Here is a 27,717-nt window from a genome sequence, read left to right as displayed (position 1 = left end):
AACGATAAGGTTGTATGTAAAGGTGTGTTATAGTATTAATAATGATTATTTTTTTCTCAGCTAATAGACTAATAATTAGCCAAGAAAACTGTAGCAATTCCTAAAGAAATCACGGTTCTATACTAACATTACAATTTACATTATACTAACATTACATTTTATCCCATTAGTAATTACAACCAATTTATAAGAACATGAAGATGACATAAAAATATTACAATATGTGGAAAAGTTTTACCAGCGTTTCACCTGTGACTCATTATTTCAGCAACCCTGATTAATTAATTAAAATATTTACTATTTCTTGAGGTGAAATTCTTAATATACAAATTTAAGAGTATATGGATGTTCCACTCGAAAGTGCCGCTGAATTGTGTGAATGAATAATGTCTGGAAGTGAGGAGGAAAATGTTGATCGTGGTAATATTGAGAAAACGTGTTAAGAACCAAATGTACTGCAATGATGTCCGCGATTTAATCAAAGGTGGTTTCAACATTTCTTTACACTACTGGGAGGAAAAGAAAAACATTCCTCGAGATACCAGTTAAATTCAAGCTAAGATGCGTTTGCACTCGTGAATGTTAAATTGAACTTTTTCTGTATATAATAGATACATACGTACCTGTACTATAAATTAGTAAGAAATGGATATGGACAGAAGATTATTATGTTAGATTTTTATGTTAGCTCCATCCGGTATTTTTTAGAAAACAATATCTCATACTAATGGTATTTATACTGAACATTTGTGGTCTTAATTCAACTTTTATATAGTTCTTATGTGCTGTTTATATTGTTTCTGGCCATATTGTGATAGTTTTTCTACTGTCAGTTTGACAGATTAAATAAGAAGAACACCTAAAAGCGAACAGACTTACAGACGAATCGAACTGCTGTGTCGGTGCACTTCTGAAAAGATTGCCCAATCCCTAAAAAGTGTCGCCTCTTTTGAGCTGTGACGAATCTTTAATTTGTTTCTATTCGTTGTGAACATTTTATGTAATGAAGTGAAAGTTTGACTGTTTTGTTATTTAGAATCAAGTCTCATTAGTAATTCCTTTATTAAACTACTCTCAAAATGGATGATCTTCCAAGTGAATATGACGTGATCGTCATCGGCACAGGTAGGCTATAGAAAATTACAATATCTCAACCATATTGTAATCTAGATTTTAACTTTTTATAGAGTGATTGTCTAATTTTGTAGTAAGGTTAATGATCTCATAAGTGTGGAGCTGATAAAGAGGCTATTAATTTTAAATTACGTCTGGTTTATTTCTATTGTTAAGAGCTCTTCCAAGATAGATAAATAGGACTGCCATTAAAATCAAATATAAATTCACGGCTGAAAAGTACTAAAATGTATATTCATATTTTTTTTTAAACATGTCTTATGATAAAGTATGTTATGGAGTGTAGGCCTAATAAAAGATATCTAGCCTAGGCTAGCCAGCAAATTTTCTGCAAAAGTGATGTGATATGTAGAGTCTCTGATCATAGCTGGCAGCTCTTAGCTGTTTTGTAATATTTTGATCACATGCTATATTATTGTATGTCTATGTACACTTTTTATATCCCTTAATCCCTTCCTATTCAATTTTTCTTTCAGGGGACATACTAGTTGTCGAAGCAAGCATGTGTCCATGACAGCCATCCAAAAATTGCAGACAAATTTTTACAGTATCAGTTAAGTTGAGGGTATCAATTTACAATAACGTGACCATGGAAAGGTATGTTCATTTTTTTCCCCTGAAAACTACAATTTTTCCTGAAAACAATAGTGAAGAAAAAATTCGTCGGCAACAAAAATCAAAGGAGTTACGATTTTTTGAAATCCTCTGAAAACTCTGTTTTTGACAGTACCTCTGGCAATTTTACTGAAATGATGACGTTAATCCTATCAACGATGCCTGCCCGCTGCGCAGTGCTGCGCACTGCTTGATCTTTTAGAAAAAAAATTAACTCGAGCTTGCAAAAGTCGAATCCCAGATCACGTGATGCCCCTGATCCTTAACCCTCCAAGTGTTGTTCGACAAAATTTTGTCGGTTATTTTCCATCCTTAATGCAATAATGCCCGAAAGGCATCAATATAATACAATGATATACTTTCCCCCCAGTTTATATGCACCTGTGATAATAATACTTGGCTATAAATGCCCAACCCATGAAAAAAAGTCCATTTTTCATGGTCACGGTATTGTAAATAAATACCAAGTTGAGTTGCCAATCATAATTTCAGTGTTATTAATATATTGCGTTTGTCCTTTTGAACATAACTATATCTAGTTTAAGGGAGTGGAAATCGCAAATAAATATGATTTAGGTAATTGTGAACATAACAGCCGGAGAGGCAAAATTTGAGTTTCGCGTTATTAACATATTACTATCTTCCAACTGAACAAAACAATATAAGGTTTCACGAAGTGAAAATAAGAAATAACAAAGTTGTAGAACATAAAAAAATGGAACTACTTTTCACGCATGGTGCAATATTTCCATGTTGTACATCCACGTCACATGAACTTTTGTGACCGTAATTCAACCTCCTGATGACGTCATCGGATGGTCCGCCATCTTTGGAAACGTAAATGAAAAATAATACTAAAATGAGCAGAAATTCTACCCAAATGAACAATGTTTTTCTTAATTTAGAGCTACAAATTAATTTGTTATTTTGTTGAGTTAAGTGCCTCCGGCTATGAACGGGGGTTACAAAGGTGCTGCTTGTTCAGGAGGATGAGCAGAATACATTAATAACGTCAAATTTGTGTTTTGCTGGGTCGGCCTTTAACCTCATAGATAATACGATTTATAACAATGAAAGTGGAAATGTCATTTTGTGGTTATATTGGTGTACTGCGCTTCTAGTTTTTCAGCGTTATCTGCGCACGATAGCGTATCTGTGTGTTCTATGATCAGTACTAACAACTAACTATCCTATTTAGTAGCCAAATGTCCATTACTTAACTACCATGACACATCAATTCTAATATCGGTAATTCTAAGCAATTAATGGGTCAACCTCGATTTTTCTCATATTACAATATAATGTTCTAATAGTCAATTAGAAAAGGAAATGACTAGAATTTCTTGCCGGAAAGCAGTTATAGGGAGCAGGCAACCGCCAGACGGTCATATATTGCTTAGAATTACCTATTAGTGATCAGGGGCACTGACGTGATCTGGGCTTCAAATTTTGAACTACTCGAGTTAATTTTTTTTCTAAAAGAGCAAGTAGCGCGAAGCGGGCAGGCATTGTGCGTGATCTGGGTATATACTGAATTAATTTCAGTCCGCGCGGCCGGGTCCTAATCAGTTGCTATTGTGATGTGCAGCCGTTCAGATGTTAATCCTTTTTTTTGTAATTCGTGCGAGTTTACGTTAGCGTCATTCATAGTTTGTTCTGAGGATAGTGTAACTTTAAGAAATTTTTTGTACGACCACAGAGTTTTACCACGTAATAAAACATGTCCGAGTTGCGGGGATCAAATGACCTTAAATGAAACGGATCACTTGTTTCGATTTTGGAACAGGATAGAAAAGACGTAACCGGAAGAAAGTGAAAGTCCAGTGCAAATGTATGTGTCTCAGTATAAATTAACTTTTTTCGAAAACCATAATCTCACAACGCAAGCAGTGTGCCGATTTGTGGCTTATTGGGTGTTATTAAAACCACCACGACATGACCTGCTAAGACATGAACTCGACCTGTCTTATGTTGCTGTAAGTAGATTGGAGTAGCTATCTCAGAGAAGTTTTTGTGATTATGCTAGTTGAAAAATCAGAACCTATTGGAGGGGTGGGCAAAACAGTAGAGATTGACGAGGCAAAAATCGGTAAACGTAAATATAATCGCGGCCGTATTATTGAAGGGAATTGGGTTTTCGCTGGTATTGAGCGTGAAACAAAACGTTGTTTTTTCGTTCCTGTACCAACACGCAGTGAAGAAACGTTGTTACCTATAATACAAAAGTACGTGTTGCCGGGAACAACAGTAATCAGTGATTGTTGGAAAAGCTATAATTGTTTACAATATAACAATTACCAACATCTTACTGTTAACCACAGTTACAATTTCATTGATCCCGATACCGGCGCACACACCCAAACCCATAGAACGTTTGTGGCGGGAAGTTAGAGGCAATATCCCAAGGTACGGCAACAGAAAACATCATCTTGTTGGACATTTAGCTGAGTTTATGTTTAAAAGAAAATATTCAGATTATAAAACTAGAGTACACAACATCTTTCGGGCAATTTCACATGTCTACAACGGTGTCACAGCGTACGGTGACCACTGTGAACAACAACCCATTGAGCCAGACTCCAACTCTGACGTTGATGACTATTAACCCTTTTACTGCCGACGTGCGCGATTGCGCACGCTACCGTTTGTGCGAAAATCGCCAACGTGCGCTATAAAAGCCGTCTCGTATTTGTTTTATACTGGTTTTCAATGTTGTCCAAATGCATCGAAATTCAGCTGTGTTATTCATTACTATATGGACAACACACAGAAAACAGGTTTTATAATCTATGGAAGCCATTTTTGTTACTGAACTTCTTTGGTTATAGCTCGAGTTTGGTTTGATGAGGTTATGGTCGATCTCATTAGTTGTGAGTTCCACTTGTGTTGTTTCGTGTTTTACATTTTATTTGACATTTATATTTGTAAATCTACATATTTTTATGATTAATAAAATGAGTACTGGAGGGAAGAGGAAGAGAACCAGGACTGTCTGCAAAAACTGAAAAAAAGGTGTTCATCCCACAAGTATTGGGGAACACAAGTGCTAATCAGCAGGCCTATGAACCTAAAAATGTATATATATTTTTGTAAATATTGATCAAAGTGCCTTTTAACTTTAATTTTCTATTATGTATTATATTTTCATATCAATGGACAGTGATTTATGTATTATAAAGTGATTTATGTATTATAAAGCGATATAGTGTAAAGTTATGTATCAATAAACGTGTTATCTTGAAATTCGAGGATATTGCACCAATTTCAAAAATTCATCACAGCTTCAGTATTTTTCAAGGTATGTTCCTAAAACTTTTTGGGAATGTTTATATATAATTACTATACAATAAAAAATTATAATTATGGTGGTGGTTTAATATTTAAATATAGTTGTTAAAGTGCAAACTCAAAAAATAATTTTTATTTATTTAAAATTTTTGTTTCATGACATAATATATATATTTTTTAAGGACAGAAAATGTTTAAATTATTTTTTGTAGCAAATTACAACTTATAAGGAAAAAAACAAGATAAAGTTTATCAATTTATGATAAAAAATAATGAATCCATGATTTTTTTAAAAAATCATTACATTTTAGTCAATTTCAGCCCGGCATTTTTCAACAAACTAAAAAAAAGGTGTCCGGCAGTAAAAGGGTTAAGGTTAGTTGTTGGTTTTACTTTGCTTTCCGGTATGCAATTATGTGTTTAAAATTGTTTTACATACATTACCTACATTATATTGTAATATGTAATAACAATTTATCAGTAATTTTTAATAAAAAAAAGGATCACGCACGATGCCTGCCCGCTGTGCAGCGCTTCCGGACCCATATATTGCTTAGAATTACTCTAATATCACATATCTGTTTTATTGTGGATCACTTAAGCAGTTTAAGTATTAGGTAATTAATTTATCTTTTTTTAACCCTTCTATTGGCCAGAGACTCTATTTGAGTTCCTGTAGGTTTATTGTGCAATGGTGAGCAATTTATTTAGAGTTTTTTTTGTCATGTCCGTTTCTATGCCATATTTATCCATTAAATGGCATTTAACATAACCTTTGAACTTTTCTAACATCAGATCATGTTGAACGATTTTGGACGTGATGTGAGGTGGGAAAAGTATTGATCGGAAATAGCCCTGGCCATCAGTGCGGGCTTCAATGGCACGTTCGACACTATCCCGCACTTCTGGTGTAAAAAGAAAAACATCACTCTAGAGAATAGCAAGTCTTTTCTTTCTAATAAAGTCCCCAGTAAGAATCACTTTCAAGCTCAGATTACATGAGTGCTCATAAAGGTTACCTCAGCAATTGTTCAAATAACTCCTGGATTGTAGCCAAGTTATTCAGTACTTTCTATTCTTCCTTATTGTCATGTCATTGAACATCTAATCTTGGAGCAAGACATAACAAATGTAAAAGATTCGACCCCTGTGCTATCAGTTACAAATACATCTTTAAGCTTTTTTTAGGACTTTATTACATGTGCCATGTACAGAAGTCCAAAAACTGCTTGTAGCTCAGATGGTGTTGTTATCTATTAATTCCTTTCTCTCAAACATTGTTGCTTGTTACTTTCAGTCCAAATATTTGTATTTTTTACAATTTCTTTGATTGCTGTATCTGTAAAAAAGATTCCATATACCTACTATAGTATTGTATTCCCTTGTCCTTCTATCAATGTGCTACACCCAAATGCAAAATGTTCTTTTGTTTTGTTCTGTTTGGGGTCTTTGGTTGCAAATTTCAAAGTGTTTTACTGTCCTTACTTATGTAAACAAGATCACCATTTATTGAGATCAAAAATTTTGCCTTTTCTCTGACATGTAAGGGCATATTTTCTAAATCTTCAAAATCATTTACCTGAATTGTAATCCCTGCTGGGATTTCTGTATTATTCTCAATCTGGTTCTTGTTTTTCACCCTCTCCTCCATCTTCATGCATGCCATCTGCATTGCTAGACCTGATTAATTACATAAATGGCAAAATAAATAAACATTTTGTTATATATTAATATAGCAGTAAGTTATCATAATAACAATTCTATCATACATTCAGCTCAACCACAATTCTAAAGTCTTCTGGATCTCTAAGACTAAACTACGTTCCTTGGTGGACAGAAGAATGTACTAAAACTTTACGAGATAGAAGAAGAGCACTGAGGAAGTTTAAAACCAACATTGGAATATTTGGAGAATTACCGAGAGCAAATGTCTGTCTTGTGTTTAAAACCTCGCAGAGACAATTAATTGTGGTACGCTTTCACTGATTCAATATCATGGTCCACGCTTACCTCTTTGGTGCGGAAGGAACTTCATTCTGTATTTGGGAATATCTTCCAAACAATGTATTTTACAACTAAACATTCAAGACAATATTATTTTCAACCTTAAAGAAATAGCCAAACAGTTTGATATAACCATAGCTGAAGTGTTGAAGGCTTCTTACTGTCCTGAGTTTCAGATAATTAAATGCGATAAAGAAACACCTATTAACTATCCTACTAATATTATAAATGCGAAAGTTTGAATGTTTGGATATTTGGATGTTTTGTATGTTTAGATGTTTGGAGGTTTGTCCTCGAATCACGCTGAAACTGCTATACAGATTGTGCTGAAATTTGGAACAGGAATAGCTTTTGGTCTGAATTAACACTTAGAGTGCTTTCTACCACCCATAACACATTCATTTCACCAAATAAAGTCGAATTCAAATTGAAAAATTAGTTTGTTTACATTCGAATGTTATGATAAGAACGAAACGTAATAACGTTTCATAATTCAAATTAAACTGGCACTAAACAGCTGTTGACAGCTATAATTCGAAAAACTTTCTGAAACATCTGTTTACATTTAAATTTTATCAATAATAAGTCAACAGTGCTTGATCGGTAGTGTAATGCAGATAGTAAATAAAACATTAATATATAAATTTTACTCCAGATTGCGCCAGTGACGAATTAAAATCATCTAATGCATTAAATTCTGTTATAAAACTAACCTTAATGAACAAAGTTCCGAATGTTTTCACATAAGTTACTTTAAACTTGTGGGCTTCCTTGACATTATGATATTACATTTTAACAATGGCTTACTGAAAAACAGAGAAATGAATACTAACATACCTTAACGATTCATTCTTTCCCTGGCTACAGTCCAAAAAACAAGTGTAACGCAAAACTTTAATAACGATTATTTTGGAATGTTGCATAACCTTAATAAGGATTTCCCCCTTATTCCGGAAGTACATAAGAAGTAGGTAGGACTTCTCCCTAGGTCGTAATAGGCTTTTCAGTCCTAGCAAACTCAACTATGCCAACATGATTTTGACCAAAATAGATTTCCGAGAACTATATAGTGTTTTAATCGAGGCAATAAGGCAAGCTAACCAGTGACATAGTAGGTAAGTGAATTTAAACGGTCTTAAGTAGGGACTTTTTAACCGAATTAGGCATCTCGGTCCTATGTTTACAAGTATATATATTTTTTCTTCGTCAGAACAACGAGGCAAACTCTACTATGGTACTGGAAATATCTTAGACCTGAAATATATGACAAGGACTGGAAATATACGCTTTTTGACCAAAGTAAGTTTCCGAGATTTGTGTTTTCTTGATCGGGATTACAAGGCAGATTCAGCTGTGACGTTATGTATATAATTAATTAGAACCAGAAATGCTCCTACACGTGCCAAACATGATATAATAATTAAGTTAAACTCTGATACTATTTACCACGAACTTATCTACCTGATGTATGCCTACTTATGTTTTAAATGTTTGTAGGACTCCCATCATATTACATCATAATTGCTTTTTATAAGGACTTCGGTTCTAAAAATTGCGTGCGAAGCCGCGGGTAACAGCTAGTAGTTTATATAAAAGTAGTCCCCTGAACTACCTTATCCTTTACCTTAAAAGAACTGAACTTCGTGATAGCATGTTAAAAAACACTGTCCCAGGATCAGATATCACTTTGGCCCCAGGTTTTCGAAAAAGTGCATAATTTAAAGTATTCATAACAGTTTAATTAGGTTTATTACTATTGTAAATTGACTGACTTAAAAGGGATGATATGATATGACGAAATTAAATAAATTCGTACAGTGCTTGTTTTTATAATAATATTCTATCTTGTCAGTGGTCTTATCAGTTGAATTAAAAACTGCAACAATTTTCAGTTCCAGGATTATTGAACTGTTTCATATCCATAAAAATATTTTAGATAAAATTGTGGGTTTTCTCCTGAAATGAAATGAAACTTGCCTTATAGGAGGATCCTGGTGCTCAATTATATCTGCTGCTTTTTTTTTGTAGGGTTATGTGTGTTATTAGGTTTGTTAACTTGTCTATTCCGTTATAGCTGTATTTTGCAACCAAAGTGGGAATAACTGACCATATGGGCGTAACTTGCCATACAGGGGTCATAAATCAGAAATATGCCAATGAATTTGTACTTCAACTTTCAAATAATAAGGTCCAATTCCTGAAATCGCTTTCTGTGTTGCTGAAAGTGATGCGAAAGCCATTAGACTGTTGTATTGGCTTATTCTTTATAAAATTTGAATCCTAAAAAATAGTTTTTTTTACTTAATCTACTAATAGATTTTGAATAATTTTACTATGGATTATGAAAAACAACACAACTCATTTTCCAGTAGTCTTCTGAAAGCGTTCTAAGCCATTGTGTGTATTTCTTAAAAAAATTTAAACAAAATGCTATTCGGGAGTTGAACTGTTGAACACTCTAAAAGAAGGAGGAGGAAGAGAGCAGGAGAAAATAGAAAGGAAGCACTCTTGGGAATAACTGAACAGTCACGACTGTACCACTAGTTAAAGTAGACAGTGAAGTCCAATTTACATGTTCACCAACTGTTATTTAAAATGTGCTAAATAAATTTGGAAAATTTATATATAAATGTGTTATATAAATTTGGAAAAAATTATTTCATTTTTCAAAAAAATATGTTTATACTGTTTGAAATATTCATTAATAGTAATGACTAAATATTTTTGAATTTTTTTATTTTTGTCTCCTTAGAGTTTTGTTGCTAGAATTGTCTAGGTATTTAAAGACACTAACATTTACTATGTATTATTTGTGAACTATGCATTCATAAATATTGCCAATGTTGTCAAATAATACTGAAATAGTAAGATATGTTAAGTTATTATATTTTGTTATTAACATATTTATCAAAATTTTCAGGAATGACTGAGTCCATCTTGGCGGCAGCTGCTAGTAGGATCGGTAAAAGAGTGCTTCATCTTGACAGGTAAAATCGATCTTTCTGTTGTAGAACATTAAATCCATTTCAGCCAAATGCAGAACTGGACCTTGTGCACAAACTTTGTCCGTGATTCACATTGAATTTGTTTTATTATAACTCCTAGATATAAAACTGTAACAATTTTATAGCATGGCATTAGATTACATAATCATAACCAGGAGATCTTAACATCAGCAATGTTATAGGAACTTGGATGGGAGCACTGTCCTCCAGTAAAGATTGCCCCTCCCCTCATTATAATTTTTACGACATTGATTTGCAGTCCAGGAGAGATTTATTTTACTTAGTCCTCTTTTTGTAAGTGTGTTCTATAATTGTGTGATGTTGTTAGTATTGTTTATATATTTAAATATTATTTTGAAGTTGAGTGGAAGAGAGAGCTAAAACAGCCATAACTCGGTCTCAAATTAAAGAATATTAATTTTGGATATAAATGTTTAAAAAATACACCCAATGTTTGTTAAAAATTAATTTGATAAACGGAAAAGAATTATACACATATACATACATTAAAATGTATTTATTTATTTGTTTGATTTTGTTAAAGAGGTTATTTGTACACTTAAAAGATGGTGTAATACTGAAACACATGTTGTGCAAAGTATAATAAAACTTATATAAAAACTTATTTAGTCATTTTATTTTCTTACTAATTTATGTCATTATAATAAATTATTATTGTAATTATTATTTTATTCTGTAGCAACATAAAACTGTTCAGCTTTTCACAAGCCATTTTTTCTCATTTCAGATCTCATTATTAAAAAAATCATAGCTCCTTTCAGCTAGACAGTTACCCACAGAATGAAATACATACTAATAAAGACTTCTAAGTTCAGTAAGGTGCAATCCAAGCTGTTTTACTTCATGTAGGAATATATTTGCTACTCTCCCAATCTCTGTTTATTTGTACTTCTTTAATTTGTTGCAATCTTTATTTAATTTAATTTTTTTATATATTGGTATATATTAACAATATTTCAAGTTTCATAAATCTTTATCCATTCAATATTGTACACAGCATTAAAAATGAAAGGTATCAATTTTACATCAAACGTTCTTCAAAGTTTAGTTTTAATTATAACTTTAAAACTGTTAGTCCTACATATAAAAGCTACACTTATGACAAAATTCTTCAATAGAGGTAAAAAGTACTAAAACCATATAATTATAAAGAAAATCTTTTTGATTTTTAAAAATTTACTTCATTGTTTACAAGATTTGGAAGTGAATTTGTAAATTTACTTCCTATATGTGTTGTTTTATTTTTTTCAAAGAATTTTAATTTGTGCGCAGGAAAGTAAAGTTTACATATGAATGATTGACTTCCAAGGAGAAGGTAGAACTGCAACTCTGCTTAGTTATAAGAATGCACTGATTAATATAAAGACAGTATATTGCCATTCTATTGAGCTGTTTAAAACATTCTTTCACAGACTGTTGCCAATTTAACTTTAGCATAGTTCATATGGCTTTTTTTCGTAAAATCAATAATTTATCCATATTTTTTAGAGGTAGCTCCATATATACTAATTCCAAAAGATATATGGGACTAGATGTGTGCAAAATAAACCATTTTTAAGGTTTCTAAATTGCTACCTCTATGTAATTTGTATAAGGCATAAAGACTAGAAGAAACATTTTTTCTACACTTTTGACATAGTGATCCCAACTTAACCCTTTGAGTGCCGCAGCGTCTACATAGTAGATGTTGTGAAATGTGCATAAATTGCCGGCATCTACCCAGTAGACGATTTTTATTTAATTAATATCACATATAATTCATTTTTGTTTTGACAAATAACTTATTTCACGGCAATCTACAAGTTTCGAACTATCAATTGTGATTGATTTTTATTGTTCACCGCCCCCTTGTAGTTATTTGTCATCAGAAAAAAACAGATGACGCAATAGTTTGGTCAGCTGCTACTTGTTGCCATTAACTACACAGTTTCGTTCGTTGTGTGTTAACATTGTGCTAGTTTCGTGTGTTTATGCTGAAAACTGTTGTTATTACTATTCTGCAATTGTGTTCAGTAAAACTTACAATGCATTTATAAACTTCTTTTTCCGTGTTTAGTGACGTATATTTTATTGTTGGATTGGTGATGAAGTAAAACACAAGTTCCAATCAAACTATTGATTTTAGGTGAAGTAAGGTTATATTGTAGGCCTGTGTATATTTTTATATACTTTTTATATAATTAGTATTTTACAGTCGTCTTACTTCATTGAGCGAAATAGGGTAGTTATAATATTGTTTCTAAACTTTTTACAAACTTGAACAAAAATTGCTTTTTGTTGTATTTTGTATATATTGCAGTATCTGGTTAAATATTACTGTAACACACCATATTATGCATGATTTTTGTTCAGTTTTTCATGCTCTTTCATATGGTATAGCTAAAAAAAATTTAAAAAAAAATATTGTATAAATAAAATTTTAGTTCAAACTTGAAATTTATTTTTTTTCATTTTTTAGTTTTTTGTTATAACCTATATTCTTTTTGTGTAAATAAAAATAAAATTATAATATTATATGGAAAAAATACCTTGTTTTATAAACACACAAAACCAAAAAAAAAATTATTCAAATCGGTTGAATAGTTTTTTTTAATATAGTTTTTTCCCCACACGCTTGCAAAACAGAAGGAAATGCTCCGGCAATTTATGCGTATGACTTGGGAAAAATGCTGTGGCACTCAAAGGGTTGTTTAGTGTCTCTAGAAAGTTTACAGACAGGTCTAAAAAACCCAAATATTTGAGATGTTATTTTTACTTGAAAAATTAATGTTAATGATACAAAATAAGTTGATTGTACATTTTTGCTGTATAGTACATTTAAATTAGTAATCAATAGGTCCTCCTGCGGCTTTATAGCAGGCTTTCATCTATTTTGGCATCGAGTCAATGAAAGCAGACCTTAGTGAAGGTCTGCCAAATCTGCACTAACATGAACTTGAGTTCGGCTTTATCTTGGGTTTCTTCTTTGCTAAACAACTGGCCATGGTGTTCCATAGATTTTCAATAGGAGATAGGTCAGGACTTGAGGTGGCTACTTCAAAACCTCAACATTATGTCATCAAACTATTTTTGTGTGTCCTTTGACTTGTGGTACAGGCATTGTCTTGCTGGAAAATAAAATGTTCACCAAGCAGTTGGTTAGCTGATGGTAACATAAATTTCTACAAAGATTGGCAATAATTAACACTGTTCAACAAAACTGAAGCTCCCCAGGACCCTCACTTGATATGCAACCCCATATCATCACTCCTTCGCCACCAGTGTGAATTGCTTGAGCTATACAAGCTGGTAGAAAATTTTCAGTATTGGTACGTCGTACCCTGACTCTACGGCTTTAGTTTGAAAAAGTTCAAAACGGCTTTAGTCAGAAAATAAAGCATACCACCATGCTTCTTTTTTTCTACCTCAATCGAGCCTTGTACCAAACTTAGGTTGTCTTTTGGTCTTGTCATTTAAGAAGAGTTTACGGATGGCATAAAAAGATTTCACGCCTGCATCTCAAAGGCTGGAACTCACAGTTGCTACTTTCACTTTGTAATGGTTGTCTTCTTGTTTGATATTGCCTAATAAATCAGGATCACTAGCATTTCATTCCTTTTTGCACAACATAAGAAATTTACGATCCTTTCGAGTATGGTTTTGCGTGACCTACCACTTCACTGTGAGTCATTTTAACAGCTTGATTAACAAGTTTCACTGTATTTTCTACACACGTTTTAGATACATTTAACTTAAATGCAATTGGTCTGTATGCATTACCGGCCTTGTACATACCAATAACTTGCCACTTCACTTCTGACACAGATGAGCGACCCATACGTAGCTGTACAACTGTCTCAAGGTCAGTGATCTATGTGCGTGCCGACTTGTTTCACTTAAACAAAACCACGAGAACGCTGCAGATAGAGATATGTTAATTCTCAAAAATAATTTATGTTTGCAATGTGACCATTTGAATACAACATTTCATTGTAACATGATGTATCATTTTAAATTATACTTATATTACAGTAAACATACTGTGAAAATTTTATTACTTTAGGACAAGCCTTTTAAACATAGTTTTTTTTGGGGGAGGGAGGTTCTTGAAACATGTAAAGGCATGCAACTTGAATAAATGTTAAGATAGAACATTTGAAATTTCCACTTATAACCTTGGATTTAATGGCGTTGAACAGCCATTTATTAATAGGAATAAAACACCATTTGTTTAGGGCCAGACGCAAACATGCTGTTATGGAGGGGTGTCCCTAAACTTCTTAGCGACACATTATTATTCATAATTAAATTCCAAATTTTTTTATTCATGTGTTGTAATTAAATTCTTTCCAAATTCATATTCATTAATTTCTTTGCAGTATTATATTTTGTGATGAATCGGATAAATCTAATTTTAATAAATTTATTCAAAGACTGTAACCAGAAAAAATTATTAATTTTATTTAAATTTAGAAGTGTGTGTGTGTATGTATTTCTGGACAAAATTTTCTCTTTATTATAAAATTAGCATCATGTACATATAAGCAAATACGCGTATCATTATAAGAGTTGTCAGATATTATTCCAGGCAACTCCATAACATTACAAAGAAGTAATAAAAATAAATATAATAATATAAATATTAGGAGCATGTTCATGCCAAATGAGTGAAACCATTTACTTTATTAAGGATAGTACAATTTTTTAGATGTATAACTTGATTCAACTTGTTATTGAATAAAAATAATTTCAGCAATGAGTACTATGGAGGGATGTGGGCTGCATTCAACTTTGATGGTCTCCAGAAATGGTTGGGAGAGTGCCAGAATAAAGCCAATGAATTAGAACATGAAACTACGGACAATTTACTGAAAGAGGGGGAGAGTCTGATTAAAGCTGGGAGTCAGTTTGCCACCGTCTTTAACATCGAAGAGAAATGGTACATTCCACAGTGAGTATTTCTTATTTTAGTTTAAAGAGTTTTTTTCACTAGATTTTAGTTGGAAATACAAAAATAATTAATAGTAGAGTTCATATTGTATTTAAGTACACAATTTTCATATTAACTACTGGTGTTGCAGTGGTTGGTTTCTATACTTGTACAATAAGAATATAAACTTAACTTGAAACTAGTATTATAGTATTATTACTTTCAAATAACAACATGCTGACATGATAATAGTGTATCAATGAGAATAGTTGCTTGTCCATAGAGCATAGAACTATAACATATCAATGCAGGGTTGGATTGTCCCTACAGCCTCAGGTAAGAAAAATTTACATAGAAAAGCGAAGTAAATTTCAACATTGCTAATTATATGTCACATACTGTTAATAAAATACTGTTTAACCCATTGCAGATCACTGACGAGCTGGGCTCGTCACGCAGCGGCCGGGCCTGACGGCACGGTGACGAGCTCAGGTCGCATAAGCGGTTTGCTTTTAAATTTCCCTCCGAATAGTTCTGTTAATGTCTGATAGATCGGGTGATCGTCTTCACTTGTCTACTAAGAGTGTTTAACAACGGTCTACGTTTAGAATTTTAAAAAGTTTTATAAATATCCTACAGATCGCAGTTGTATGTCGAAGTTGAAAAATCATTCATATGAGTTTACTCTCTGCTTTTTAGCGCTTCTGATCGGGTGTTTTCCTCAGTTGTTATTATAATACTTTTGAGGTTAATGACACAACTAAATGACGCAGACGTACATGTTGGTGGGTTTAGTCTAGACAATGGCCGGAATGTTGCAATCGATTCGCCCGAGCCGCTTTATTTAGACTATGATTCAGACATCATCCCTGCCACGCCGTAACCTTGCTCGCGTGTTATCGTTCCTACATCACCGATAACCCAGCATGCCCATGTTCCATCTGAACGAATACCTTTGCAGCTGAATTTTCTAGTATACAATAGCGAGAGATACAATGTGGTGCACCATTGCTGTTCGTGCGGCCGCTGACCGTGAATTAATTCGCGCCCGCTGGTGAATTAATTGCGGGCCAAAACAATACGATCCGCAATGGGTTAAAATTTATTTCACTACTGTATTAGGAAAATCAGTTCTTGGTGATAATTTTTTTACATAACAAGTGAAAGTTTTGTTAGGTTTTATATTTTAAAACAATAAATTTGTACGGGAATTATTGAAGATGTGTCTTTTTTTTTATTTGGTTCAAATAGTGATTGTAGGTTTGTTTGTTGTAAATTCTTTTTAGTTTTATATTAAACTAATTATAAAAATGGCTAACCCAGATGATGAAAACTTTGAACAATTCAATTATGAAATAAAAATATAAAATCTTTGAAAACATGTTTCATATTTTTTTGTCCCACAGTAACTTAAGAATCCGAATTCAAATAGAACTTAAAACAGATTAAGAAAAATATCTTTATTGTATTAGCACGCTAGGAGGAAGCACAGAAATATTTATATTCAGCGTCCTAAGGGTTAAACCATGATATTTGCCAGTAATGCAATCACAATGATGTAACACCTGATTCAAGAAGGATCTCTCTTTATTAATTCACTACTGGTCTATATTGAGTGATACTGACTTATTTTAAGCCGGACACAGGCGGTATGTGCTGCAATCAACATGTTTAATTATTCAACATTGTGCTTTAAAGAACACTCTGTATGCAAGAAAAACCCAGCTTATTTACCTTGATTAATACTGTATGCAGATGATACAACCAATATTGTTCTAAATACACTTTCAATTTGAATTGTAAAACATCATCACTTATCTCAAATTTGAATAATTGGTTTAATTTCAGTGATCCATTTTCAAATATTGTGGTATCTGAAAGCTTTCATTTTAAAATGCTCCAGAAAAATTCTTCAGACCAATTAATTTCAGTGATGAATTCATAAATGTTTCTAGTGCCGTCAAATTTTTAGAAACATGTATAAACAAAGCGCTGTTTGTTTTCCCTTTAAAGTTTTACAAAATATTATAATCAGTTTCCATGTTAAAATTATATTTCTTTGAAAGCAAGTTGTATTTTTAAGTTATAAAAAGGACATTGCAGATATTGATGACGTTAAACTTTACATCATTCTGTAAGCCAATATTTAACTTTATTTTACCTTATGGAACATATTTTATTTTATGATAGTTTAGGATCCGATAAGAAATATTCCAAGAATAAATATAAGATAGAATTGGATAAGGAAGAAATCCTAACAGTATATGAGAAACAGAGTCTCCCGGTTAAGTATATTTGAAAATTATGCCACTATTAGAATTTATAGTTTACAACATAGATCCGAGAGCTTTAAATTGGGAACCTTTTTTTGTTTTTGGATATGTTTAACAAATTTTGTAAATGGCTGCCGTTTTATAATAAGGCGGTCCACTTCATTTTAGTGATAGAGCATCCTATATTTTATGACGATTTTGAATAGAAAACATAATTTTAAGACTATCCTTCAACAATTAAAAAAAAATCGCATTTGTTATAAGTGATACAGTGTATTATGATAATTATATTACAGTAGAACCTCGATAAGTCGGATTAATCGGGACCGCGGCCGATCCGGGTTAACGAAAATCCGGGTTAGCCGAAGAATTAGGTAAAAATTAATAAAATACGGTATACTTACAGATAAACTCCATTATAATTGTAAAAACATCAAACATATGCACATTTAATTATTATTAATCCTTACAGTACATTTATAACTGTTCATTTCCTGGTAAAAAAGTCAGTCAGCTTTGGTTGTGCCAATGTCGTCTGCCGCTTGCGTGCTGTCGATCCCGCAGTCTCTTCAACATGAGCAATTCAGCCGGCGATGTTTCTGCCTGCCGCTGCCGCTCGAAATAAACCATTAGTTCGTTTAGTTTGGTCACTGCATCTCCATGACTCATCACTGGATCTTCAATGTCCCCGTCTGCCTCCTCAGCGTCTGATTCATTAGCACCAGGTAAAAACGACGCGATCACTTCCTCGTCAGTAAGTGGCTCATAGTCTCCGTTATTGTCTGCCCCTAACCACAGATTAATGTCATTTTCATCTACTTCAGAGAGGATTTGGGGAAATACGCGTCTGTTATTGTTTTCGAGAATCCGGGACAATGACCGCCACTCGGCCGCCGTGTGCCATGAGTCACACACTCACTGTCGTACAGTCCCATCAAATACTGATGCAACATCGATTCACGGATACTATACCACTCAAAAATATTACGTTTTTATTATTGAAATGTTTGTCTGATTTTTCATTTTTTAATTAAAAATCGGTCCGGGTTAGCCGGACTTCCGGATTAACGGGGGCCGACTTATCGGGGTTGTACTGTATATAGTGTCTTATGTAGTATGATATTTATGTGGGCTAACTATGTAAAATAAGTAAACATTTTTCAAGGTGGATGGCAAGGCGTTGTAGTCCTTCAGGAAAGATAGATATTGTAATTATACCACCAGTTGCGGGGCCTTGTTTCCTTTTGTTATTTTTTGTATTAAACATTTTCCAAACTTGTTAGTACTCAGCTTTGAGACTGTTCATAATTACTAGACCTAGTGCACAATCCCCAGAGGTCTCATGATTAGACCTTGTGTGCTCAAGCCAGCTTTGATTGTTTTAATTAATTTATAAATCAATAATAAAGCAATTAATTATACCCTATCTGATTATCACCTATTGTCATACCAATTTTACCAAGCCACCTGCGTATTCCCCAGACTCCAAATTTTCAAAGAAAAATAATTTAATACGTTTTTAATTTCATTTTCTCATTTTCAAAGTCACAGTTGACCACCACAACACAAAAAAATGTTAATAAACTCATTTTGCACACATTAAATGGATTTTAAATAGGTGTTCCAAGTGGCTATCATCTGCATAAATACAAGCATTTATTTACTCTTTGTTATTGACAACTTTATTCAATACATTCAACTTGGTACATTATTTTCTTGATCAGGGCAACAAGGCAAACTCAATTGTAGAAAGATAAATAAATCAGATCGGTATTAAATTTTAACGGGCTTTTTGACCTCATTAACGTTCAAGTAAATTTTCTTGATTTACTGACCTCGTACAGTAAATTTTCTTCTTTGGAACAAAAAGGCAAACTAACTATGGCACTTGAAATATCTTGGACCGGAGGGAGATTACAAGTCCTGGTAGTTGACACTTTTTGACCCAGGTAGGTCTTTTGAAAACCAACACATGTATATATTTTCTTCATCAGGGCAACATCAACTGTGAGATCATAAATAATGTAGGCAGGAAGTAAACTTAAACGGCCGGAATTGGCTCTTTTTGACCACAGTAATATTTCAGTCATACTTAATTTATATACTTTTTCATCAGGACAAAAAGCTAACTATAACTACGATACTTGAAATAGGATTTTCTGGACATTTACCAACGTTCAGTGATACAATACAATCATTAACACTACATTTCGAGATCTGCAATCTGATCTCTTCTTCAGGTAAATGACTAAACTAATGCATGACTACAACCTAGGTTAAAGTAAACAAAATATACCAGAGTGTTGTGACACGCTAAGTCAGGAATAACAACTGCCATGTTGTGTGTCTATTCTATGCACACTAACTCTAGAACATGAACTTAGAAAAATTAAAAACTACTTGTTAAAACTGAACTACAGACTAGGGGTTACAATAGGTCTGCACTCACCGGCTAACTAAATAGAACTGATCCTGTTCTTCAGTTTCAGTAAATTCAGAGCTTAGAGTAGACACTTTTGGATTGAAGTTGGTTTTCGTTGGTTCTTTTTTTATCATGCCACATGGGTAAACTGAACTATGAAACTGGCATTATCAGGAAGTGAATCTAAACAGATGGAAGTTGACACTTTATGACCGAATTAGATTTTGAGTCTTATAGTATATATTTTTTTCAGACTAGTCAACATTTTATTTAACTTTTGAATCTCCCAACCATGGATACTGTGTAATAATATTTACCTGATATGCCTACTTCTGTTAGAAAAATATCATAGGACTCCACACTATTACATCATAAATGGTTTCACTAAGAATGCAACACTCTTCAATAATTGTGAGGATTGTATGTGAAGCCATGGTTAACTGTTAGTAAAATATAAATAATCAGGTTCCACAACACAAATGTAAATATTTGAAATATAAATTTCATTAAATGTTATATTCATAATTAAGTGGATTCATATCCACGATTGTTATCTTACTACAAGTAAAAATTTCTTTAATGTATTTTAGGGAATTGCTGGAGAAAGACAGTGGTCCTCAACCATCTAAAGATACTCAAACGGAAGAAGAAGGTCAAGCTAAAGGAGATCAAGAAGGAGACTTAGAGAAAGGTGAAAAGGAGTCGGCTGAAAGTGAGAAGGAAAAGGATTCTACTCAATCCAAGTGCTGGAGCCAAAACAAGCTAAAAACTTTGTACAGAAAATTTAACCTTGATCTGGCACCAAAGGTAAAGAACAATTTTGGTTAAAATAATATTAAACTAAAAAAAACATGCACAAAACACATACTGTGTATATTGGACTGGAATGTATAAATCCATTTTTATAATAATAGTAAGTGTTTTCCTGACAGCATCCTTAACTATCGGAAAGATTCCAGAGCGTTTAGCAATTGGGAAAATCAGGAAAACTGGGAATACAAATTTTATGTTTAAAATACAGGGTGGCCCATAAGTCAGTTGTCAGAAATGAAAATACAAAGTTACCAGAAAAGTACAAAAATACTTCATTTGTACAAAGTACAGTATTATTAATGTAATTATTATTATTTATTTTTAATTATTATTTTAAAGAGTATCTAACCTACAATAGGTGCTCAAAGTGGCTTCCACATTGTTCTATACAAACATTGCATCTTTTCAACACTGAATTACAAATCCGTCCGCAAATGTTCAAGGACTGTAGGTTTTCAAATTCTGATTCTATACGTTCATGATCAAACCTATCAAATCACCTTCAAATGATCAACCTCATGAATCTTGACGGAATAAACCTCATTTTTGAGAATAACTTGGACTGAAAAATCCATGAGCGTAATATCTGGGGATCTTGGAGGCCATTCAATATGCCCCGTCTGCCAATCCATTCATTGAAGTTTTCATTGAGAAAGTCTCTCACAATAAGTCCATAATGAGGGGGAGTGCCATCTTGTTGCCATATCAACCTTTCCTTAACCGGCTGGACATTTTCAAATAGTGGAATGTTTTCTAGTTCAATAAGCACTTCATAAAGCATTTCTCTGTACTTTTCAGCATTGACAGTCCCATTAAAAAAATACGGCCCGATTAGCCCACCGCTGAATATCACTGCCCATACACTCACGCCAGGAGCGTTCAGTTCTGTCTCCATCACCAAATGTGGATTAGTAGAATCCCAATAAACACAGTTATGTCGATTCACTCTGACATTCACTTTAAAAGTCGCTTCATCGCTCCAAAGAATGCATTTTGAAAACATTGGATCAGCTTCAGCTCGGATTGTGTACCATTCGCTGAATTCCAAACGCCTGTCGGGATCATCTTCATTTAGACCTTGAAGTAAAGTAGGCCTATATGCTTTCAATTTCAAAGTTTTCTGCATCCTTTGTAGACTTGTTCTTGGTAATCCATATTCCTTGGACACTTTCCTTTAAGATTTAGTAGGCGATTGCACAAAACATTGCGCAACAACATTAAGATTCTCTTCTGTAGTTACAGATACTTACTCTACTTACTTATTCCCAGGGCCATTTATATCGGAGGTGATATTTAGCCGCACCGTAGTTACAGATATCTGAACGATATCTGGCCTATCTGAACGAGAAAGCTAAAAAAAGCCACTGACCCAGTTTCTCCCTTGCATTTAATTTCCGAAATTTCCGAATACCTTGCCAAGATGGAGGTCTAACGTTCCACAAACGAATCATACACAACAATGTAATTACGATCATATTTCCACCATGATTTTAACACAAATACACACTGTTCTGTACTTAACTTCCTATTCATCGTTGACTAAATAACATACAACAACATAAACTCAAACTGATATTGCAAAGTAACTTCAAAGCGTAACTGCTGCAAGGTTAACAACTCTAGTCAAGTTCACAACAGACTGCAATTGCGCTAGTCAAAACATCGTCTAAAAACATTGCAAGTGACAACTGACTTATGGGCCACCCTGTATAAGTTTTTATGGCATTATTATAATAACTAATAATGTGTCGAAGCCGAAGGTGAATCGTGAATCTTGAATGCAGAATAAGTTTCAAAAATCGAATAACGTAATTGAACAATAGAATCTTTGGAGACTCACCGTGTTATCACCCGATCAGTATTGCACAACTTTCCGAACGCTCAACATTGTAGATAAAAAACTCGTAAAATAGATTATCATATCAAATTGTCTTGACATTTTAAAAACAATATTTCAATTGCAGTTAGTACTTTCTATATTAACGTTCGTAAATCGTTGTGAGTCTGCTGCATATACTTCCGGATGACAGCTGATCGGCATTACACTAAGTACCGATCTTGAAAACGTAATTTTGTTATACTTTGTGTCAGAAAAACCATAGTTTGATAACCTAATTAACAAGTTCTGTTATCCTAGTACAGTAAACCATATTTTGTTTTCAGTTCTGCATTTATATACATGCATTGTTACAATTGTGCTGCGAATATTCGCAGATGAAGTATGCGAGTTACCAATCGCTATAACATGTCTATTGTTGTATGAAAAAGTGTAGTTAAATTACTAAATTAACAAATTATGCTTTTGTCAATAATATTTCGCATTTAACTATTTTGATTTTGCCACTTAAAATTGTCTTCAATTTTTTGCAAGTATTAAAATGCTATGTAAACTCAATTGCTTGGGTTGTTAAACAATACACACACAGTAAGGTAGGTTCTTAACTGTGAGGGATTGTAGTCTTTTGGTAATGATATTACCATTGTAGATTTAAAACCGTTATTGAAGTGTTTGATGATGTGGCTTGCAGCATATTGGGGAGTGGTTTATCTCTTGTAGCCTACTTTGACATCTTCTCTGTGACTATCATTCTTGTTCTTAGACTAGATTCTGTTCATAATAGAAGGTAGCTCAGCTGTTAGTATTAGTTCATCATGATCCAATAAAATGGTTGAAACCACTTAACTGAGGTTTGTATATTCCAGAGTTAGTCAGAATTTTGTCCAAACAAGATGGCCCTGTTGTAGGCTTGTCATTTCAGCATTCTTTGATTATAGTGAATCTTAAAACATACTTAACCCTTCCCACGCGGAATTTATCTTTCAATTTTGACTCATAACGCGTAATTAACTTTAAATTTTTTTTACATTTTACCAACTCTAATTTTATTTTTAGTTAGTGGTGGCTATTAGGAATAAAAAATAATACAGTATCACAAAATAATCAGACCCCTATATTTTTTAACAAATTTTCAAATTAAAAAAAAAATCGTTACAAAATATTTGCCATTGCATAGAACAGTATAGGCCTATAATGACACAACAAATAAAGTAATAACAAAATAAAAAGATAATATAATGCTAAATACAACAGGAATACAAACAGTAAATAAGGAAATATCGCAAAACAGTGTTAAACACTAAAATATGCCGTGCCGGGATATATCCGTTTACCGCGTAATGGTTCGCCGCAGACTGAGGACAAATCACACCACGAGGGACAAAGCCACGCCCTCCCACCACTGCGATGCGCCAATGAGGTTCAAACTGTAACATCTGCTTTTCAGAACAAGTATTCAACACTCCCTTGAACTCTAGCGGATTCCACGGCAACTAAAATTTATTAAATAACACAAAATATACTTTGAAGGATATATCCGTTTACCGCGTTTCGGTCAAAATTAGGCGTAACGGATATATCCGTTTGCCGCGTGGGAAGGGTTAACACATCCTTTGTTAATGAGCTTGTGAAGGTATCCAAAAGTTTGTTTCTGGACATGTTTTGTATTTTTTTTTATTATTGCATAGGAAAGAACAATGTTGAGATTGTTTTTACCATCATGTGTGTTGGGATCAGGGATTTTATGATTGACAAGTAGATTTTACAGATTTTTGAAAATGGCGGTGAGAGCAGAGTTAGGAAATCTTTTTTATGAGGAGGCTTGTAAAATTTGGCCACTTTTTAAAATGGAATTGATTTGTAAAATGTTTTGAGAAACGAACCTATCAGATTTGGTTTTCAGTATGTTAGATTAAAAACCACAATTTGGATTTGGTTCCGAACTAAGTTCGTTGGGTATCCTTGCTGTTCAAAAGCTTTAGTAATTGTTAGCTGCTTGGCCAAATAGGATGGATCTTTTGGTGTTGTTAGCTTGCTAACTATTGAAGTAAAGGTAGGTATTGTAGTTGGTTTGTTGGTTTGAAATGATCTTCAGTCTGTAATAGGCCATTTCCAAGTTTAATATTGACATCTAAAAACTATGACTGTGGTGGAGGCTCTATGAGTAAACTGCAAGGAGCTGAATTTGTTGAAGTTTCCCAGAAAGTTGTTATCCAGTATGCAAAATGTTAAGTTTAGTTGTGTGTAACTGATTATTGTATTGAACTTTTGAAAGTTTTTGTTTGCATGTTTATTCCTTGTTAGTTATAGGTTATAGCACTTCAAACGTTTCAATAAGCAATAAGCATAGTTTTGAAAAATATACAACTTGAATGGTAATTGTATGCATAAGATGTTGTTGATTGATTACAGAAATTGTGTACAAAGACAACAAAACCTTCTTTATTCTTTAACCTTTCCGCAGAGTTCAGAAGTCTGGTTTTGGGTCTTAGCTTATATCAATAGCAAACTGGAAAATGTTACATGTTCAAAAGCAGACTTCTTTTCTACCAAACAATCCTTTCTTTTCTACCAAACGTTTTCTGTTCTAGCTCCTGTACTCAAGAGGATCTCTGGTGGAGCTGCTCATCTCCTCCAACATTGCTCGTTACGCAGAGTTCAGGAGTGTTTCTCGAGTCTTAACTTATATCAACGACAAACTTGAAACTGTTCCGTGTTCACGAGCAGATGTCTTCTCTACCAAAGAAATCTCAGTTGTAGAAAAACGAATGTTAATGAAACTTCTTACTTTATGTCACGAATATGCCAAAGATCCTGACAACAAAGAATTTCAAGGTTGGTTTGGTTTTATATTCACTGTAAGTAGTCTAAGTAGGAGACATTTAAAAATATATATGTGAGTCTTTCCTTTACTGAGTTGCTTCTAGAAGACTTTTAAAATAATTCTTTCTTTCCAAAAGTGATAGATTTGAGGCATATACAAAATTTTAAATGACAATATATGTAAACATTTTAAATAAAAAAATTTGATTAGACAAAATTAATGAGAGCAATAGACCCAATTTCTGACCATCCTGCAAAAATCACATTCACAGGTTGACTAAAACAGATGCAGCACTGAAGAATTTAGTTAATGACTATTTTTAGCGACAGGTGGAAAATTGATTATTTATATATATAATTAGTGTGTATAACTTATTGAAATTAAATTAAGCTATTGTTTCTTGTAAAAATTTAATGAACGTAAATAAAAGTCGTTTGACATATGTGATCTTCCTATCATTTGTAAGTTTGGCTATTTTAAACACGTGTGACAGAAACGGCCAAATACAAAATAATTAAATTGCAAAAAAAGAGCAATTACCCGGTAAGAGAGAGTAGATAATATTTGTGATTCAATGTTTATTAAAATTAAACATATATTAGAAGTTATTATAGCTAGCCTGTTTTCCACTGAAGTAACTAAAAAAGTAAGTAGTAACTAAAAAGTAAAAGTAAGTAAAATAAAAAATCTAGTGTTACTACAAAGAACAATAATACAACAGTGATCTCCTTATAGTGGAACAAAATGAATAGTTTAGAATATTGTCACTATAGTGCAAGACTTGTCAGAAGAAGATGGTAAAGCAGTGAAAGTTGATACTAAGCGCACAAGAAAGTGGGATTTTTTAATTATTAGGCTTGTGGGAACTAATTTTAGTTTTAGATATTCTAAATTTTGTCCAAGTAGGGAAACAAAAGATGACTTGGAAATTCAAAAGTTTCAAGACACACACACACACACACACACACACACACACACACACACACAATATATATATATATATATATATATATATATAATGCTATATATATATAGCTTATTTTAAATATATTTTAAATGCTTATAATTTCCTGTGAAATGATACAATTTGTTCTGTTTTCTTGTCTTTAGAGAAGTTATCTTTAAACCCTGTAACTTTAAATAACCCAACCAAAAGATTATTTCATCACCTTATCCTACCGTACTTTACAATTTGTTCTGTTTTCTTGTCTTTAGAGAAGTTATCTTTAAACCTTGTAACTTTAAATAACCCAACCAAAAGATTATTTCATCACCTTATCCTACCGTACTTTTCTATCGTTCCTTGGATGAACAGTTTTCAATTTTCTGGACTAACTGTGTCATACTCTAGCACATAACTTTTGTAATTTGTTTTCAAACAATTCTGATATTAAATTTTATTGTTATGTGTTTATGATGAATTACAGTAACATTCAACGTGCAACAATCAATCTAATGAGAAGGTATGAATTTTCACCCAAATATGTCTGGATAAAGAATTGGGATGTGTTTGATGGCAGATATAACTTCCTGATTCCTAATCCAACACATTAGTGGGTGGTGTGTGACTCCCTGGGAGGGAATGGACTTTGTTGAATAGATTTCATATGGATATAAGTATGAGTGTTAGATAGTTGGAGGTTTACATGGCGTCAAGGTCCCATTGAATCTTGAGATTGCGGAGCTGAAATCCAAACAAAATTTTGTATAGTTGAAGATTGTTCTTCGCATGCATTTTCAAGGGAGCTAGCCCATCTTCGTACAGCATTACAATGGTTAGGGGGGCTGAAATTGGATTTATAAGGATAGAAACAATGTTTCCTAGCTTTGCTTTTTTTATTCTCTCCAGCCTTTTTTGTTTATAAAGAATTTATCCATCTTTACTATATTCAAGTATAGTTGGTAATGGTAATTGAAACAATTCAGAATTAAAATATATTAAATTTCTGAACTCTTTCAATTGATAGTATGGGAAAGAGTGTTATATCAATTTAGGTTGCCATTAATTGTAATTTAACATTAACAAGAATGATTAGTTAATGTTGTCATTACCAAATGTTTTTCTAGTTGTTGAATACACTAATAATCAGAAATGTTAAGAAAGATAGTTATATTAAAATGGATGCAAATATTTATGTTTGTTTCAGTTTATGTAATGGAGTGGTTTAGTTGGTGTGAATATAGTCGATATAATTAGAATAATTATTAGCAGATAACACCAGATCTTATTAATTTTGTACTGTATAAATGAATTTATAAGTAACAAAGAATAATTTTCTTGGACAGGTTTTGAAGACAAGACATTTGTAGAATATCTCGACTCGAAAAAGCTGACACCAAATCTGCTTCACTACGTACTATATGCTATTGCCATGTCAACCCACAAGACTCCATGTATGGAGGGGGTGGAGCGCACACAGCGTTTCCTCACCAGTCTCGGCCGTTACGGGAACACTCCCTTCCTTTGGCCAATGTATGGCAGTGGAGAACTACCTCAGTGCTTCTGTCGGTACGTATTAATAGGTCTTCTCTTACTTAATACTTTCTTAGAGGCAAATATGACAATTTACGA

General features: G+C 33.1%; 1 protein-coding gene across 2 annotated transcripts in view; it reads left to right on the top strand.

Annotated features, from left to right (window-relative positions):
• The first annotated feature begins 856 nt into the window (after positions 1-856).
• The window catches only part of LOC124357788 (rab proteins geranylgeranyltransferase component A 1), a 38,885-nt gene continuing 12,024 nt past the window's right edge, over positions 857-27,717 (top strand). The window contains exons 1-6 of one of the 2 annotated variants that reach the window (XM_046809843.1): positions 857-1,125; positions 9,962-10,028; positions 14,800-14,985; positions 20,262-20,478; positions 24,913-25,156; positions 27,432-27,654. In XM_046809843.1, the coding sequence (XP_046665799.1) occupies positions 1,080-1,125; positions 9,962-10,028; positions 14,800-14,985; positions 20,262-20,478; positions 24,913-25,156; positions 27,432-27,654 (983 nt within the window). In that variant the 5' untranslated portion in view covers positions 857-1,079. Of the gene's footprint in view, positions 1,126-9,961; positions 10,029-14,799; positions 14,998-20,261; positions 20,479-24,912; positions 25,157-27,431; positions 27,655-27,717 lie in introns of both variants that reach the window. The other variant, XM_046809842.1, reaches the window with a different exon arrangement.

Source organism: Homalodisca vitripennis, chromosome 3, assembly GCF_021130785.1.
Source record: "Homalodisca vitripennis isolate AUS2020 chromosome 3, UT_GWSS_2.1, whole genome shotgun sequence".
NCBI classification, from domain to species: Eukaryota; Metazoa; Arthropoda; class Insecta; order Hemiptera; family Cicadellidae; genus Homalodisca; species Homalodisca vitripennis.
This window is presented reverse-complemented; position numbering and strand designations above follow the sequence as displayed.